Source organism: Staurois parvus, unplaced genomic scaffold, assembly GCF_062004578.1.
Source record: "Staurois parvus isolate SC_StPar_1 unplaced genomic scaffold, SC_StPar_1.0 ptg000486l, whole genome shotgun sequence".
In the NCBI taxonomy this organism is placed as follows: Eukaryota; Metazoa; Chordata; class Amphibia; order Anura; family Ranidae; genus Staurois; species Staurois parvus.
The window spans coordinates 2,325,642-2,339,816 of NW_028318282.1; the positions used below are offsets into that span (position 1 = coordinate 2,325,642).

General features: G+C 38.2%; 2 protein-coding genes across 2 annotated transcripts; both read left to right on the plus strand.

The window, feature by feature from the left end:
* The first annotated feature begins 428 nt into the window (after positions 1 to 428).
* On the plus strand, positions 429 to 1,445 carry LOC149452276 (olfactory receptor 10A7-like). The gene has a single exon (XM_089689569.1). The coding sequence runs from the start codon at positions 429 to 431 to the stop codon at positions 1,344 to 1,346; it is 918 nt and encodes a 305-aa protein (XP_089545695.1). The 3' UTR covers positions 1,347 to 1,445.
* A 9,296-nt stretch (positions 1,446 to 10,741) lies between these two features.
* LOC149452277 (olfactory receptor 10A7-like) lies at positions 10,742 to 11,729 on the plus strand. The gene has a single exon (XM_089689570.1). It carries the CDS (start codon positions 10,768 to 10,770, stop codon positions 11,683 to 11,685), a length of 918 nt encoding a protein of 305 aa, XP_089545696.1. The 5' UTR covers positions 10,742 to 10,767; the 3' UTR covers positions 11,686 to 11,729.
* Positions 11,730 to 14,175: the final 2,446 nt, after the last annotated feature.

The following is a 14,175-nucleotide window of genomic DNA, read 5'->3' on the forward strand; positions in this document are numbered from 1 at the left end:
ACCTCTGAATGTATGCTGTGGTATCTAGCACCAAGCCGTCAGTATCAGTTATGAGGTGGGTCTTCCATGGATTGGACTTCTTTTTTCATTGCATCCTACAGTTGCTTTATGGGTTGAGATCTGGAGGCAACACCTCAAAACACGTTGTTGTGGTGCTCAAACCATTCTTGAATTCACCAGACCAGGCCACCTTCCTTCATTGCTCCTTGGTTCTGTTCTGATGCTCACGTGCCCATTGTGAGTGCTTTTGGCTGTGGACACGAGTCAGCATGGGGACCCTGGCTGGTATGCAGCCCCACACATAACAACCTTATTAAGCTCAAACCCATCACAAACAAAATGTGGGGTCTGTAAAGCCCCTTTAATTACATTTCTCTGTATTTCTTTTACAGGAATTATACTCTATAAAACAAAAATTCAATAGGACCATGGTGCAAGAATTTATTTTAATTGCATTCTCCAGTTTAAAACAGCTCCAGTTATTACTGTTTTTCTTGATTTTAGTAGCATTCATCATTTGTGTTACAGGAAATATCACCATAATCATCTTAGTTAGGATTGAGCCCTTGCTTCAAACTCCAATGTATTATTTCATAAGTACTTTTGCTGTTCTTGAAATTATATTTGTGACAGTTTCTATACCAAAGCTTCTAGATAATTTGATTTCAGGAAATAAGAGGATATCTGTCATTGAATGTTTTACACAGATGTTTTTTTTCAATGGTTTGGGTATGACAGAATGTTATTTGTTATTGGTCATGGCCTTTGATAGGGACTTGGCTATTAACAGTCCTTTACATTATTCTGCTATCATGAGAAAGGAAATGTATACTCCATTAGCCCTGGCGCCATGGATTTGTGGTCTTTCATTGTCTTCTATGACTCTTTTGTACACAGCCCAATTGAAATTCTGTGGACCAAATCAGTTAAATCATTTCATGTGTGATTTAGCTCCACTTCAGAATTTATCTTGCTCTGATCCATCCATGAGCAAATTAGTCACATTAATAGCCACTATGCTGGCTGCAGTTTTTTCAATTTTAAGTATCACAGCTTTCTACATTCGCATCATTAACACCATCTCGAAAATCAAGGGAGCTGAAGGCAAACAAAAAGCCTTCTCCACCTGTTCCTCTCACCTTATTGTGACCAGTCTCTGCTTTGGAACAGCTATTGTTGTGTACATCATACCTACTGGAGCGGAAAATGAAAAATACCTTGCTCTTATTTACACAGTTCTTACTCCACTCTTAAATCCTTTCATTTATACTTTGAGGAACAATGATGTGAAGACAGCAATAAGAAACTCAATCTTGAAGAAAATACATTTATCCTGTGGCCTGTAAGGAATAATTTTATTTCACTTATGAAAAAAATGTTTTTCCATTTATTTTATCATCTCTCTGTATCTAACTTTTTTGCTACCATATAAAAACAATTGCGTACGGTCTGTGGTCCTTTTTTAACCTGCACCAACATTCAAATTTTTAGGACAAGCATTTGAGCTGTACCCCCTTCTTCTAAGGTCCAAGCAGTACTAATACACACAGGTTTATCAAAATATCAAATAAGACAATCTCTGGAAAAAAAACAAGTATATATAGCAATGGTAATTAAACTGGTATAGTTGATGTAATAAGGAAAGGAATGGGCTATGTAATGGAAGGGGGAGGTGTCGCAGAGGTGAGAGTGGTACTACTTTTTTTGCTAAAGAGAATTCTAAGTTCAAAAGTTCCCCTTTTCTGAGTATTTTTAAAGCTCCTTTTAGAAGCTATAACATACAGTAATACCTCAATTTACAAATGCCTCGGTTAATGTAATTTTCGGTTTATGAATGAAAATCCATTGAAAATAATGCCTCGGTTTACAAAATTTTTACGAATTTTTTCCACAATGCGAAGTGCATGTCGGTGCCGATATTTAAATGAAATTGCCGGATTTTTTTTTCTTCACTATAGCTTACAGAATTAGCTGTCACTTTCCCCCGGAGTTAACGGAAACTTTATTTCCTTTAAGAAACTAAAATAAAATATTGTTTCTCTTAACTCGGGGGAAATAAACTAAAAGAAAGCTTTCTTTGTTTTAGCTGGGGGGAGTGACAGCTGAATTTCTGAGCTATAGTGAATTAGCGGTTATTACATTTAAAAACCGGACACTATAACAAATAAAAAAAATGGCATAGGATCCCCCCTCCCATCCATAACAAGCACTTCAGGTCAGGTATGGATTTTTAGGAGAACTCCCATGCCAAAATTAAAAAAAAATTGGCGTGGGGGTTCCCCCAAAAATCCATACCAGACCCTTATCCGAGCATGCAGCCCAGCAGATCTTTTTTTTTAAATTTTGGCGTGGGAGTTCCCCTCAAAATCCGTACCAGACCCAAAGTGCTTGGTATGGCTGGGAGAGGGGACCCCACATCGGTTTTTCAATTATTTTTTAATTGCCCGCAATTCTTTTACATTCAGCTGTCAGTAGGGAATACCACTGACAGCTGAAACATTAACACATGGTTATCATTACTAAAATACTGCATGACTTTGTAAAATAACGGTATTTTAGTAGCATTTACTTTTTTCTGACTTCTGGAATGGATTAATTGGTTTTCAGTGCATTCCTATTGGAAACAGTGTTTCGGTTTCCAAATTATTTGCTATATAAAAAGTCCTGCAGAACGAATTACATTCATAAACCGAGGTATTACTCTACATGTCTTCAAGTAGTCTTGTTGTCAGAAACAATGTCATACAGGTGTAGAGTAAGCTTCCTTATGTTCTTATGCCCCTACATATTCTCATTATTTTTGGAATTTCTGTCAGTGTTGCTAATGGTTGCAGTTTTTGCTTTGAATGAGGTACACAATAATGGAGGTACAGCTATTTGATCCTATAATATTTAAGGTCCTTTTTGTGTGTGCAACACTTTTTAATGGAGTGATTTGACTGTACAGTTAGCAGCATTTGTTGGTGCAAATTTGTTTACTTTTAATTGCATCTCTGTAATAAGAGTATAGCAGTTTCCTTCTGAATACGTTTAGATGGTAGCCAAAAATCCACCAGTGAGGGTTGATACAATATTTTTTGTTCAGTGTTTTATCCTCTGTTATGATGGATTGTATATTTTTGGTTATCTCTCGTATCCCTCCTAGTACTAAATCATATTTTACTAGAAGTACATAATTTTTTTTTTTTTTACCTTTGTATGGTAGAAGATTTTCTTTTTAGGTTTTCAAGGTGGATTTTGCAATACAATTTATGCTTGTATTGCTGGTTTTGTTCTGTTAACCTACATTTTGGAAGGAATCTGATAATATTTTGAGATGTTTAGTTCTGCCTTCTGAGAACTGGCTGTGTATGATGGCCCATTTGATGTGTTGGGGGAAAAAGCTGGAACAGTGGAGTTAGTGGGGTCGATCAGTGGGTTTCCTATATATTGAGGTATGCAGTTTGTCATCCCTGGTAAATACTGTGGTGCCTAGAAGTTACCATGTGTACTTGAATGGTCCATATTTAATTTGATTGACAGTTGAAACATATTGTCAGGAATGGACTGGCCAGCAATAGTGGGACTCAGCTGCCTTATGAGCTGCAGTACCAGGGCTGGCCAGCGGGTGCTCCCAGCAATCAGAGACTCAACCTTGCAGCCAGTCAAACACCTGGAACTAATTATACTGGTGTATTTAAGGGACATTCAGACCTGCAGACTCTGCCTTGGTGTTGTGTTTCTCTTGGGCCCTGTATCCTGTTCCTGCTCTCTGTTCCTGTCTGATTCTCTGCTGACCCTGCTCTGATCCCTGGCTTGTCTGACCATTCTCCTCTGCCTGACCCTCTGTACCACGCTGCCCTTTACCTGCTGAACCTGGCCTGTGACCCCGACCATTCTCCGCTTGCTCCCCCTGTACCTACCTGCCCGACTGATATTGACCCGGCCTGCCTGACGACGCTTGCATTGTATGTACTGTTATCTGTGGGTGGTTGGTTGGTTTGTTTGCACTGTGTTATGTTTTAGTATTGCACTGCGTTTATGTTTGTATGGTTAGTGTTAATAAATTACATTGTTTATAACATATCTGAAGTCTGCGTTTCCCTGCGTCAGTCACACACCTCTGGTCATACCCGGGAGCCCTGACACATATTGAGCAATGAGTGACTTTTGTTTTAGATTTTCTTCAGCAGTGGTGTAACAATAGCCATAGCAGCCTATGTGGGTAGCAGGCAGCCCCATTAGTAAGGCTGTTGAGATTATAATAGTCTTGATATAATATAAAATAATAATATGGTTATTATTTCTGTAACATCTATAACTTTGGTCAAAAGCACCGATCCATAAGTAATGTACTGACTATGCCGATAGCTCTCCTGCTGTCTTTCCCTGATTTGGGTACAGTTTATGTTAATATCAGTGAAAGAATTTTTACAATGGACACCTCTCTAACAAACACAAATTTCCCAGCACACTTACCAGCCAGCCTGAAAAACAACCAAATTGACTAACAATTTATGTTAAATCAGACGGTTTTGTTTGCAGCCATTTGCATATATATGTGTAAGCCGCAGTTCCCAAGGCTCTGTATACTGTGGTCCTAACACTATAATTTTCAGAGTCTCCCAAGTTAGAGCACATATAGTAGTGGATAGATTAAGGGCAGGTTTGCCTGGAGAGATCCCATCCCTCCTTAAAAGGTACAGGGGGACACAGGACTCCCAGAAAATGCACAATGGCAGAAAAAGGCATCTAGTGCATCCCTACATCCAATTCAACCAACTGTACAAGTGGCAACCACCCCATCCTTTAGCCAACCTTTAGAGCAAAGTGCACATGGAAGGGCAACACACAGAAATTTCCCAGCACAGATAGCAGTGTTCGTAGGGCGCTCTGCATAGGTATGACCTCTAGGAGAAGAGTATCTTGGGCATCGAGTGGAGAGAAGGGAGACCAGGTAATGGGAGCACAGCAAGCACTGGAGCAGCACAGCAAGCACTGGAGCAGCTCTGCAAGAGTGGAAGCGGACTCCAGTAACAGTAAATAGCACTTACAAGCGCCTTCCTTGCTATTTAAATTTTTCAGCACACTTACCAGCCAACCTGAAAAACAACCAAATTGACGTTAAAAACAGAGGGTTTTGTTCGCACACATTTGCAAATATTTGTGTAAAAGCGGTTTTATTATTGTCATCATTTCCTTTACACATTCTTTGATATATTTAGAGGCTGCGCTACACATCTATATAAGTATTGTTTTGGATTAGTGCTGAAAACTCTCCACTGTGTTGGAGGCAGCCTCTTAATTTTATTTTAACTTACACGGACACAAATTGTGGTTTCATTATTTATTCATGTGATTTGGTGATTTAGCAGAGCACCAGTTTCTTTGATATAATACCATTAATGCGCCACCGGCGCTACACGTCTGCTTTGATTTGTTACAGCAGAAGCTGGTCAACAGGTGTCGGCCTATGAATCACTGCTGGTACCTGCTGGTCAGCAAGGAGACACACATTGTTTACATATGCAGAGCTCCATCCTGTCAGCAGAGATGTGCTGGATTTAGCTTCCCTGCAAAAGCATCTAAAAATAAACACATTGGTTAGGTACGCAGTTTACCCTTTGATTGCTCTAGACGTTTAACCCCTTCCCAGGCAGTATCTTTAGTACAGTGCCAGTGTATATTTTTAGCACCTATCACTGTATTAGTTTCACTGGTTCCCACAAAATTTTAGTTAGTGTCAGATTGTCCGCAGCAATATCACAGTCCATCTATAAGTCACTGATTGCTGCCATTACAAGAATAAAAAAATAAAAATTCAAGTATATATCCCATAGTTTTTAGACACTAAAACTTGAGCAAATCAGTCAATATGCAGATTTTTTTTTTTTACCAAGAATATATACAGTACATATTGGCGATGCGGTGATCAAACACAATTAAAAAAAAAAAAAGCTCTGTTTATGGGGAAAAAAATTACATATATTTCATTTATGTAGAGCATTGCATGACCAGGCTATTGTCAGTTAAAGTAATGGAGTGCCTTATAGCACAAAATGGCCTGGTCAGGAAAGGGATAAATCTTCCGGAGGTCAATTGGATAGAGATATGCTGGTTGTGTTAGTTTAGGCTTAATTACAATGAATCCTCACTGCATCTAGCACAGTCAAAGGTTCCTTTAGCTTTGCAATCCAAAATCATGCCAGTAAACACAGTTGGTTACAAAATTGTTGCCTATGAATCTGCAAAAGAATTTACCAAGGCAAAAAAACATAAAAAGTAAATTTTTGCAATCCACATTCACCCATGATTTAGTCTTTTAAAGACCCTGCAAGAGCGTAAAAATATCTGTTGATCTTTTACAAATGCACTTTGCTAAATCCTGTTGTGCGCTGAAACGTGCTACATTTTTGCGTTTACGCATTCTTAACAAAAAGGTTAAACAGTAAGTGTGCAGGGACACCTTTAGGCGAGTTAAATGAAACCAAAAAAAGCCTGTTGGTGGTCCAGTCAGTAAGGGCACCCGTTGTTGTCTAAGAATATGTGGAAGTCATCAGGTTTTAAAAACATCAACAAAAAATGTGTTTGCAAAAAACTCAAGATGACTCCGACCTATCCTTAGATAGACGACAAAGGAACCCTCTGCCAATCATACCACTGACTGGCTTTTTAGATATGTTTAACTCACCTAGTTCCAAATAACCACCGGAGAACCTCTCTGAGGATCCAGGAATGGGATCCCCATGGCATCGAGTGTTACCAGTTTTGATCCTGGGTGCAGACGCACTACTGATAAACCTGGTAAGGTAACTGTCACTCCTGAGTCAGCTCAGTACACTCTAAGGGCTCTCCTGCCTTCCTCTTTCTTTTTCGATGGACACCCCAATGCTGCCACGGTTACCACCAGCCAGTCCCTAGAGGATGGAACCACTATAAACTTTGTGGACCATCACATCCCATATCTCAGAAGACAGCTCTGACTTTCTGACAAAAGCAGCAAGTGTTTTTTGCACTTCTAACAGATATAACAAAATGCTTCTAATGCTAAATTAAAATTCCAAATGGAAACAAATAAAAGATGTTTGTTAGGGTTTACATGCACTTGAACATCTATTGCAAGACCTAAACCAGACATTCTCAACCAGGGTTCCATGAAACTGTAGGGTTCCTCCAGAGGATGCTAGGATTCCCTTGAATAATGACCAATGTCTGCCTCTCCGATAAGTAAACACTGACATCAATGACTTTTTTAGCTATCTATAATGGACATTCTTTTCACTAATCACTAATGTATGGAACATTCTCTTCAATGAACACCAATGTAAGGGAGTATTCTCCAACAGAACACTAATCGAAGACCTTTTCAATGAACCACCAATCAAAACAGACACCTTACTTACTACTAGTGATAAGTTGAATGCCTGGGGTTCGGGTTAAGTTGGAGAACTTAACTTGAAGTCAAAAGGAGCAAAATGTGAAAAAAATAATGGCCATTTTCTAAGCAAGGGGTTTCAAACAAATAGCATTGGGGCCTGGACACTGCCCATAGGAACATGTACCAAATACATTTTAAAAAATTCCATTTGGTGAAAAGCAGCATTTTAATACTGCAACATTTAAAATGCTTATATAACATGCCTGGAGATGCTTTGAACCTGCCTGTTATCTGGTGCATCTCCACAATATAGAAAAAATTTACAGCACAACTGACATTTGCAAAGAAAAAATTCTGTTTAAACTCCTAGTAAAAAGCAGCTCCCAGATGCTCCATTCAAATTTTTGGGCATTGCCTTCATCTATAAACAGACCTTTATCCTAGAAGAGGGTTTGGTATAGATCTTAATAGTGAACCCCCACCAAAAAAAATAGGTGGGGTTCCCTTAAAAATACATATCAAACCCTTGATTTTGGCAATTATGTCAGCCAGTATCCCTGCCCCTTTGTTTATATGGACAGAGATTCCTGGGTGCTGGCAACCACTTCTGCCTTTCACTTTTCATATTCCTGATATGTGCCTGCTGTGCCATGTTTTTGTATGAAAAATGATCCTGTTCTTTTTGAATTGCTTTCTTTGTGTGAATTATTTGGTGTTCCTGCAAGTCCCTCTGCTTTCCTATTACAAACTGACCATGCTAAGCATGAGAGCACAACGTGATCAGTATCTTCCTTTTCTGGGAACTCAGTTATGTCTCCTTCAATGATCAGACTTGTGCTTATACAACCCCTCCCCCTTCCTCCCCTCCCACACAGCCATTCACTGGAAAGTTCAGTTTGTTGCGGTTTCTCCTCCCCCAGCTTTCTTAGCTCCTTATGCAGCTGGGAACAAAGGGTATGTGATCACTTATGAAAAAAGGAAAAAAATGCATTTATAATTTTTTTTTTAATGTATGCACAAGTTGAGTTTGGACTGAACTGGGAGATGATCCCTTCTCATCACAACATAAAGGGACAGACACTACACCTCACTGAGCAATCTTCCCAGTCTCCCTTTGTCCCTGAACATGAGACAAGGGACAATACTCAGAGTCCTTGATGCAACCTAACACAAGCCAAATCAGTCCCCCTGGTTCTCACTTCCACAGACATAGAAAAAACCTTTGATAGGGTTAGCTGGGACTTTATCCAGACTACCCTATCACATATTGGTTTAGGCCCACACATGCAACTTTGGTTGAATGCCCTTTATTCCAAATCTACAGCCTTGGTGAAAGTGAATGAATAGATTTATGCATTTTTTCTCCATCAGTAATGGTACAAGGCATGGCTGCCCCATTTACAACTAATTTCAGCTTATCCTTGGAGCCCTTCCTATATTCTATATGGGCTAACATAGACATTGCTGGCCTTCCGGCTCATTCAGACAGTCAAAGTTGCCGCTTTTGTAAACAATCTCACTTTCTTTCTCATCTCTCCTATCTCAATACCTACCCTCTTTTGTGAACTGGACCGATACTGCGCTCTTTCCAATTTTACAATTAATATATCCACGTCGGAAGCCCTAAATATCTCAGTCTCTCATTCCCCACATCTCACAGTGAAACATACTGTACCTTCCCTTTCAAATGGTCTGAATTGCATATCCAATGCTTAGGGATAAACATACCTGCGCAATTGCATAGAATCTTTGAACTTAAACTTCAGTCCTTTAGCGAAAACAATAAAATCCAACATTTGGAAGAGGGATAAAGAAGCCCTCACATGGTGTGACCTTAATAGTGTCCTAAAGATGAGCATCTTACCGAGGATTTAACCTGTTACAAACTCACCTGATCAAGCTTCCACCTAGCTTATTGAAAGATTTGAAGGCTAGTTTTCTCTCCTAGCTTTGGAAGGGGAAGAAGGCTAGGATTAATAGAATGACTCTTTCCCTGCCAAAGCAGAGAGAGAAAAGGATTTCCAGTCTACCTGATGGCTTCCCATGATTGACAGGTAGATGACAATCAACGAGGCTATAGTGTGCCTCTAACTGGAGCTACACACATTTAATGATTTATTAAGAAATAAATATCTACATTAATACAGTATATATCTTTCATATCTAACTGTTCCTATAGGTTAAACATTGGTTGGAGCAGGGACAAAGCACAGGAGTACTTTAACATAGGGCTTATTAAAATTGTCTAAACTTAATGCCTTGGCAAATAACATCCAGATCAATAAAAATACCTCTTCACTCATTGTCAGAAAATCATGTAAATATATACTTTGTTTTCGTCAAATTAGTTAGGACATGTTAAAAAAAAAATAAACGGTTTTAATTAATAAACTGCTTTATTTACTAGTTATGTTACAACAATCAAATTGCATTTTCTAGATTCTTGTCTCAGGTGTAAATAAATAATTGTTTCAGAAGAATATGGTCCCCTGTGTATAAAGTCTGCAATGCCCTTCTCTCGTTGCTTTTATCTATAAATATATTCATATGCTAACACAGTTCAGGTGTAATTTCTCATATTACACTTCCTGCTAGTTCATTGATTAAGTGGTCATTGTATGCTTTTCTATTGCTCATCGTGTTTTTACTTGGACTATGCCTGAGAATTTCCTAGTAAGTATATACTGTGTTATGCACAACTCCGTAAATGGCAATAGTAATCCATGCAGTCACAGAAATTCATACATGAGAACACAGGGCATGTTTCCATCAGATTCCCATTGATTGCTTAAGCAGGGAGTCCCCAAAAAAGAACTGGTGAAGAACACCTTCAAATTACTCCCTGCTATATAAACTAGAATTGTGAGGACCCCCAGTGTCAAAAATACATTATATGAATATATTATGTAATACACCAACCAGCCATAACATTGTGACCACCCACCATAAACGGATGAGGAGAGGACTCCACTAGACCTCTGAAGGTATGCTGTGGTATCTAGCACCAAACCGTCAGTAGCAGTTGTGAGGTGGGTCTTCCACGGATTGGACTTCTTTTTTCATTGCATCCCACAGTTGCTTTATGGGTTGAGGTCTGGAGAATCTGGAGGCAACACCTCAAACACGTTATTGTGGTGCTCAAACCATTCTTGATTTCACCAGACTAGGCTACCATCCTTCATTTCTCCTTGGTTCTGTTCTGATGCTCACAGCCCCATTGTGGGTGCTTTTGGCTGTTGGCACAGGTCAGTATGGACACCCTGGCTGGTATGCAGCCCCACTCATAACAACCTTATTAAGCTCAAAGACATCAAAAACAAAATATGGGGCCTGTAAAACCCCTTTAATTACATTTCTCTGTATTTCTTTTACAGGAATTCTACTCTATAAAGCAAGAATTCAATGGGACCATGGTGCAAGAATTTACTTTAATTGCATTCTCCAGTTTAAAACAGCTCCAGTTATTACTGTTTTTCTTGATTTTAGTAGCATACATCATTTGTGTTACAGGAAATATCACCATCATCATCTTAGTTAGGATTGAGCCCTTGCTTCAAACTCCAATGTACTATTTCATAAGTACATTTGCTGTTCTTGAAATTATATTTGTGACAGTTTGTATACCAAAGCTTCTGGATAATTTGATTTCAGGAAATAAGAGGATATCTTTCATTGAATGTTTCACACAGATGTTTATTTTCAATGGTTTGGGTATGACAGAATGTTATTTGTTATTGGTCATGGCCTTTGATAGGGACTTGGCTATTAACAGTCCGTTACATTATTCTGCTATTATGAGAAAGGAAATGTATACTCTTTTAGCCGTGGCACCATGGGTTGGTGGTCTTTTATTGTCTTCTATGACTCTTTTATACACAGCCAAATTGAAATTCTGTGGACCAAATCAAATAAATCATTTCATCTGTGATTTAGCTCCACTTCAGAATTTGTCTTGCTCTGATCCTACCATGAGCAAATTAGTCACAATAATAGCCACTATTCTTGCTGTAGTTGTTTCAATTTTAAATATCATAGCTTTCTACATTCGCATCATTAACACCATCTCAAAAATCAAGGGAGCTGAAGGCAAACAAAAAGCCTTCTCCACCTGTTCCTCTCACCTTATTGTGAGCAGTCTCTGCTTTGGAGCAGCTACTGTTGTGTACATCAGACCGACTGGAGGGGAAAATGACAAATACCTTGCTCTTATTTACACAGTTCTTACTCCACTCTTAAATCCTTTCATTTATACTTTGAGGAACAATGATGTGAAGACAGCAATAACAAACTCAATCTTGAAGAAAATACATTTATCCTGTGGCCTGTAAGGAATAATTTTATTTCACTTATGAAAAAAAATGTATTTACCGTACATTTTTTTTTATTATCTCTCTGTATCTAACTTTTTTGCTACCATATAAAAACAATTGAGTATGGTCTGTGGTCCTTTTTTAACCTGCACCAACATTCAAATTTTTAGGACAAGCAATTGGGCTGTACCCCCTTCTTCTGAGGTCCAAGCAGTACTAATACACAACGTTTTAGCAAAATATCAAATAAGACAATCTCTGGAAAAAAAATCACAAGTATATATAGCAATGGTTATTAAACTGGTATAGTTGATGTGATAAGGAAAGGAGTGGGCTATGTAATGGAAGGGGGAGGTGTCGCAGAGGTGAGAGTGGTCATAAAACTGTTGAATAGTGGTTTAGAAAATTGTCCACATTTACTCCTTTCTTTGCTAAAGAGAATTCTTAGTTCAAAAGTTTCCCTTTCCTGAGTATTTTTAAAGCTCCTTTTAGAAACTATAACATACATTAATACCTCAGTTTACAAATGTCTCGGTTAATGTAATTTTTGGTTTACAAATGAAAATCCATTGAAAATAATGCCTTGGTTTACAAAATTTTTATGAATTGTTTTCGCAATATGAAGTGTATGTCGGTGACGATATTTAAATACAATTGCCCGCTTTTTTTTTTTCTTCACTATAGCTTACAAAATTAGCTGTCACTTTCCCCCGGAGTTAACGGAAACTGTCTCTTGTAAGAAACTAAAAGAAAATATTGTTTCTCTTAACTCAGGGAAATAAACTAAAAGAAAGCTTTCTTTGTTTTAGCTGGTGGAGAAAGTGACAGCTGAATTTCTGAGCTATAGTGAAGGAAAAAAAAGTGGTAATTACATTTAAAAAATGGCACCATAACAAATAATAAAAAAGGTGAGTATGCAGCCCGGCAGGTCTTTATTTTTTTTTTTATTTTGACGTGGGAGTTCCCCTCACAATCCATACCAGACCCAAAGGGCTTGGTATGGATGGGAGGGGGGACCCCACACAGTTTAATTGCCATCAATTCTTTTACATTCAGCTGTCAGTGGGGAACCCCATTGACAGCTGAAACAGTAACACATGGTTGTCATTACTAAAATACTTCATGACTTGATAAAATAACTCATGCAGTATTTTAGTAGCATTTACTTTTTTCTTTTCTGACCTCCGGAGTGGATTAATTGATTTTCAATGCATTCCTATGGGAAACGGCGTTTCGGTTTACACATTTTTTTCTATACGAAAAGTCCTACAGAATGAATTACATTCACAAACCGAGGTATTTCTGTACATGTCTTCCAGTAGTCTGGCTGTCAGAAACAATGTCATACAGGTGTAGAGTAAGCTTCCTTATGTTCTTTAATGGTGCCCCTACGTATACTCATCATTTGTTGAAATTTCTGTCAGTGTTGCTAATGGTTGCAGTTTTTGCTTTGAAAGAGGTACACAATAATGGAGGTAAAGCAATTTGATCCTAGAATATTTAAAGGTCCTGTTTGTGTGTGCGACACTTTTTAATGGAGTGATTTGACTGTACAGTTAGCAGCATTTGTTGGTGCAAGTTTTTTTACTTTTAATTGCATCTCTGTAATAAGAGTATAGCAGTTTCCTGCTGAATAAGTTTAGGTGGTAGCCAAAAATCCACCAGTGAGGGTTGTTATATTTTTTTGTTCAGTGTTTCATCCTCTGTTATGATGGTTTGTACATTTTTGGTTATCTCTCTTATTCCTCCTAGTACAGAATCATATATTACTAGAGGTACATAATTTTCATTTTTTTTTCCCTTTGTATTGTAGGAGATTTCTTTTTAGGTTTTCAAGGTGGTATTTATGCTTGTATTGCTGGTTTTGTTCTGTTAAGCTACATTTTGGAAGGATTCTGATAATATTTTGATATGTTTAGTTCTGTCTTCGGAGAACTGGCTGTGTGTGATGGCCCATTTGGTGTGTTGGGGGAAGAAGCTGGGACAGTGGAGATAGTGGGATCGATCACTGGGTTTCCTATATATTGAGGTATGCAGTTTGTCATCCCTGGTAAATACTGTGGTGTCTAGAAGTTACCATCTGTACTTGAATAGTCCATATTTAGTTTGATTGACAGTTGAAACATATTGAGAAATGAGTGACTTTTGTTTTAGATTTTCTTCAGCAGTGGTGTAACAATGGCCATAACAGCCTATGTGGGTAGCAGGCAGCCCCATTAGTAAGGCTGTTGAGATTATAATAGTCTTGATATAATATAAAATAGTACTATGGGTAATATTATTGCTGTAACATCTATAACTTTGGTCAAAAGCACTGATCCATAAGTAATGTACTGACTATGCTGATAGCTCTCCTGCTGTCTTTCCCTGATTTGGGTACAGTTTATGTTAATATCAGTGAAAGCATTTTTACAATGGACACTTCTCTAACAAACACAAATTTCCCAGCACACTTACCAGCCAGCCTGAAAAACAACCAAATTGACTAACAATTCATGTTAAATCAGA

Bases quoted from the DNA above. Each gene is read 5' to 3' on its own strand.
- LOC149452276 (XM_089689569.1), top strand. From the start codon at position 429: ATGGTGCAAGAATTTATTTTAATTGCATTCTCCAGTTTAAAACAGCTC.
- LOC149452277 (XM_089689570.1), top strand. From the start codon at position 10,768: ATGGTGCAAGAATTTACTTTAATTGCATTCTCCAGTTTAAAACAGCTC.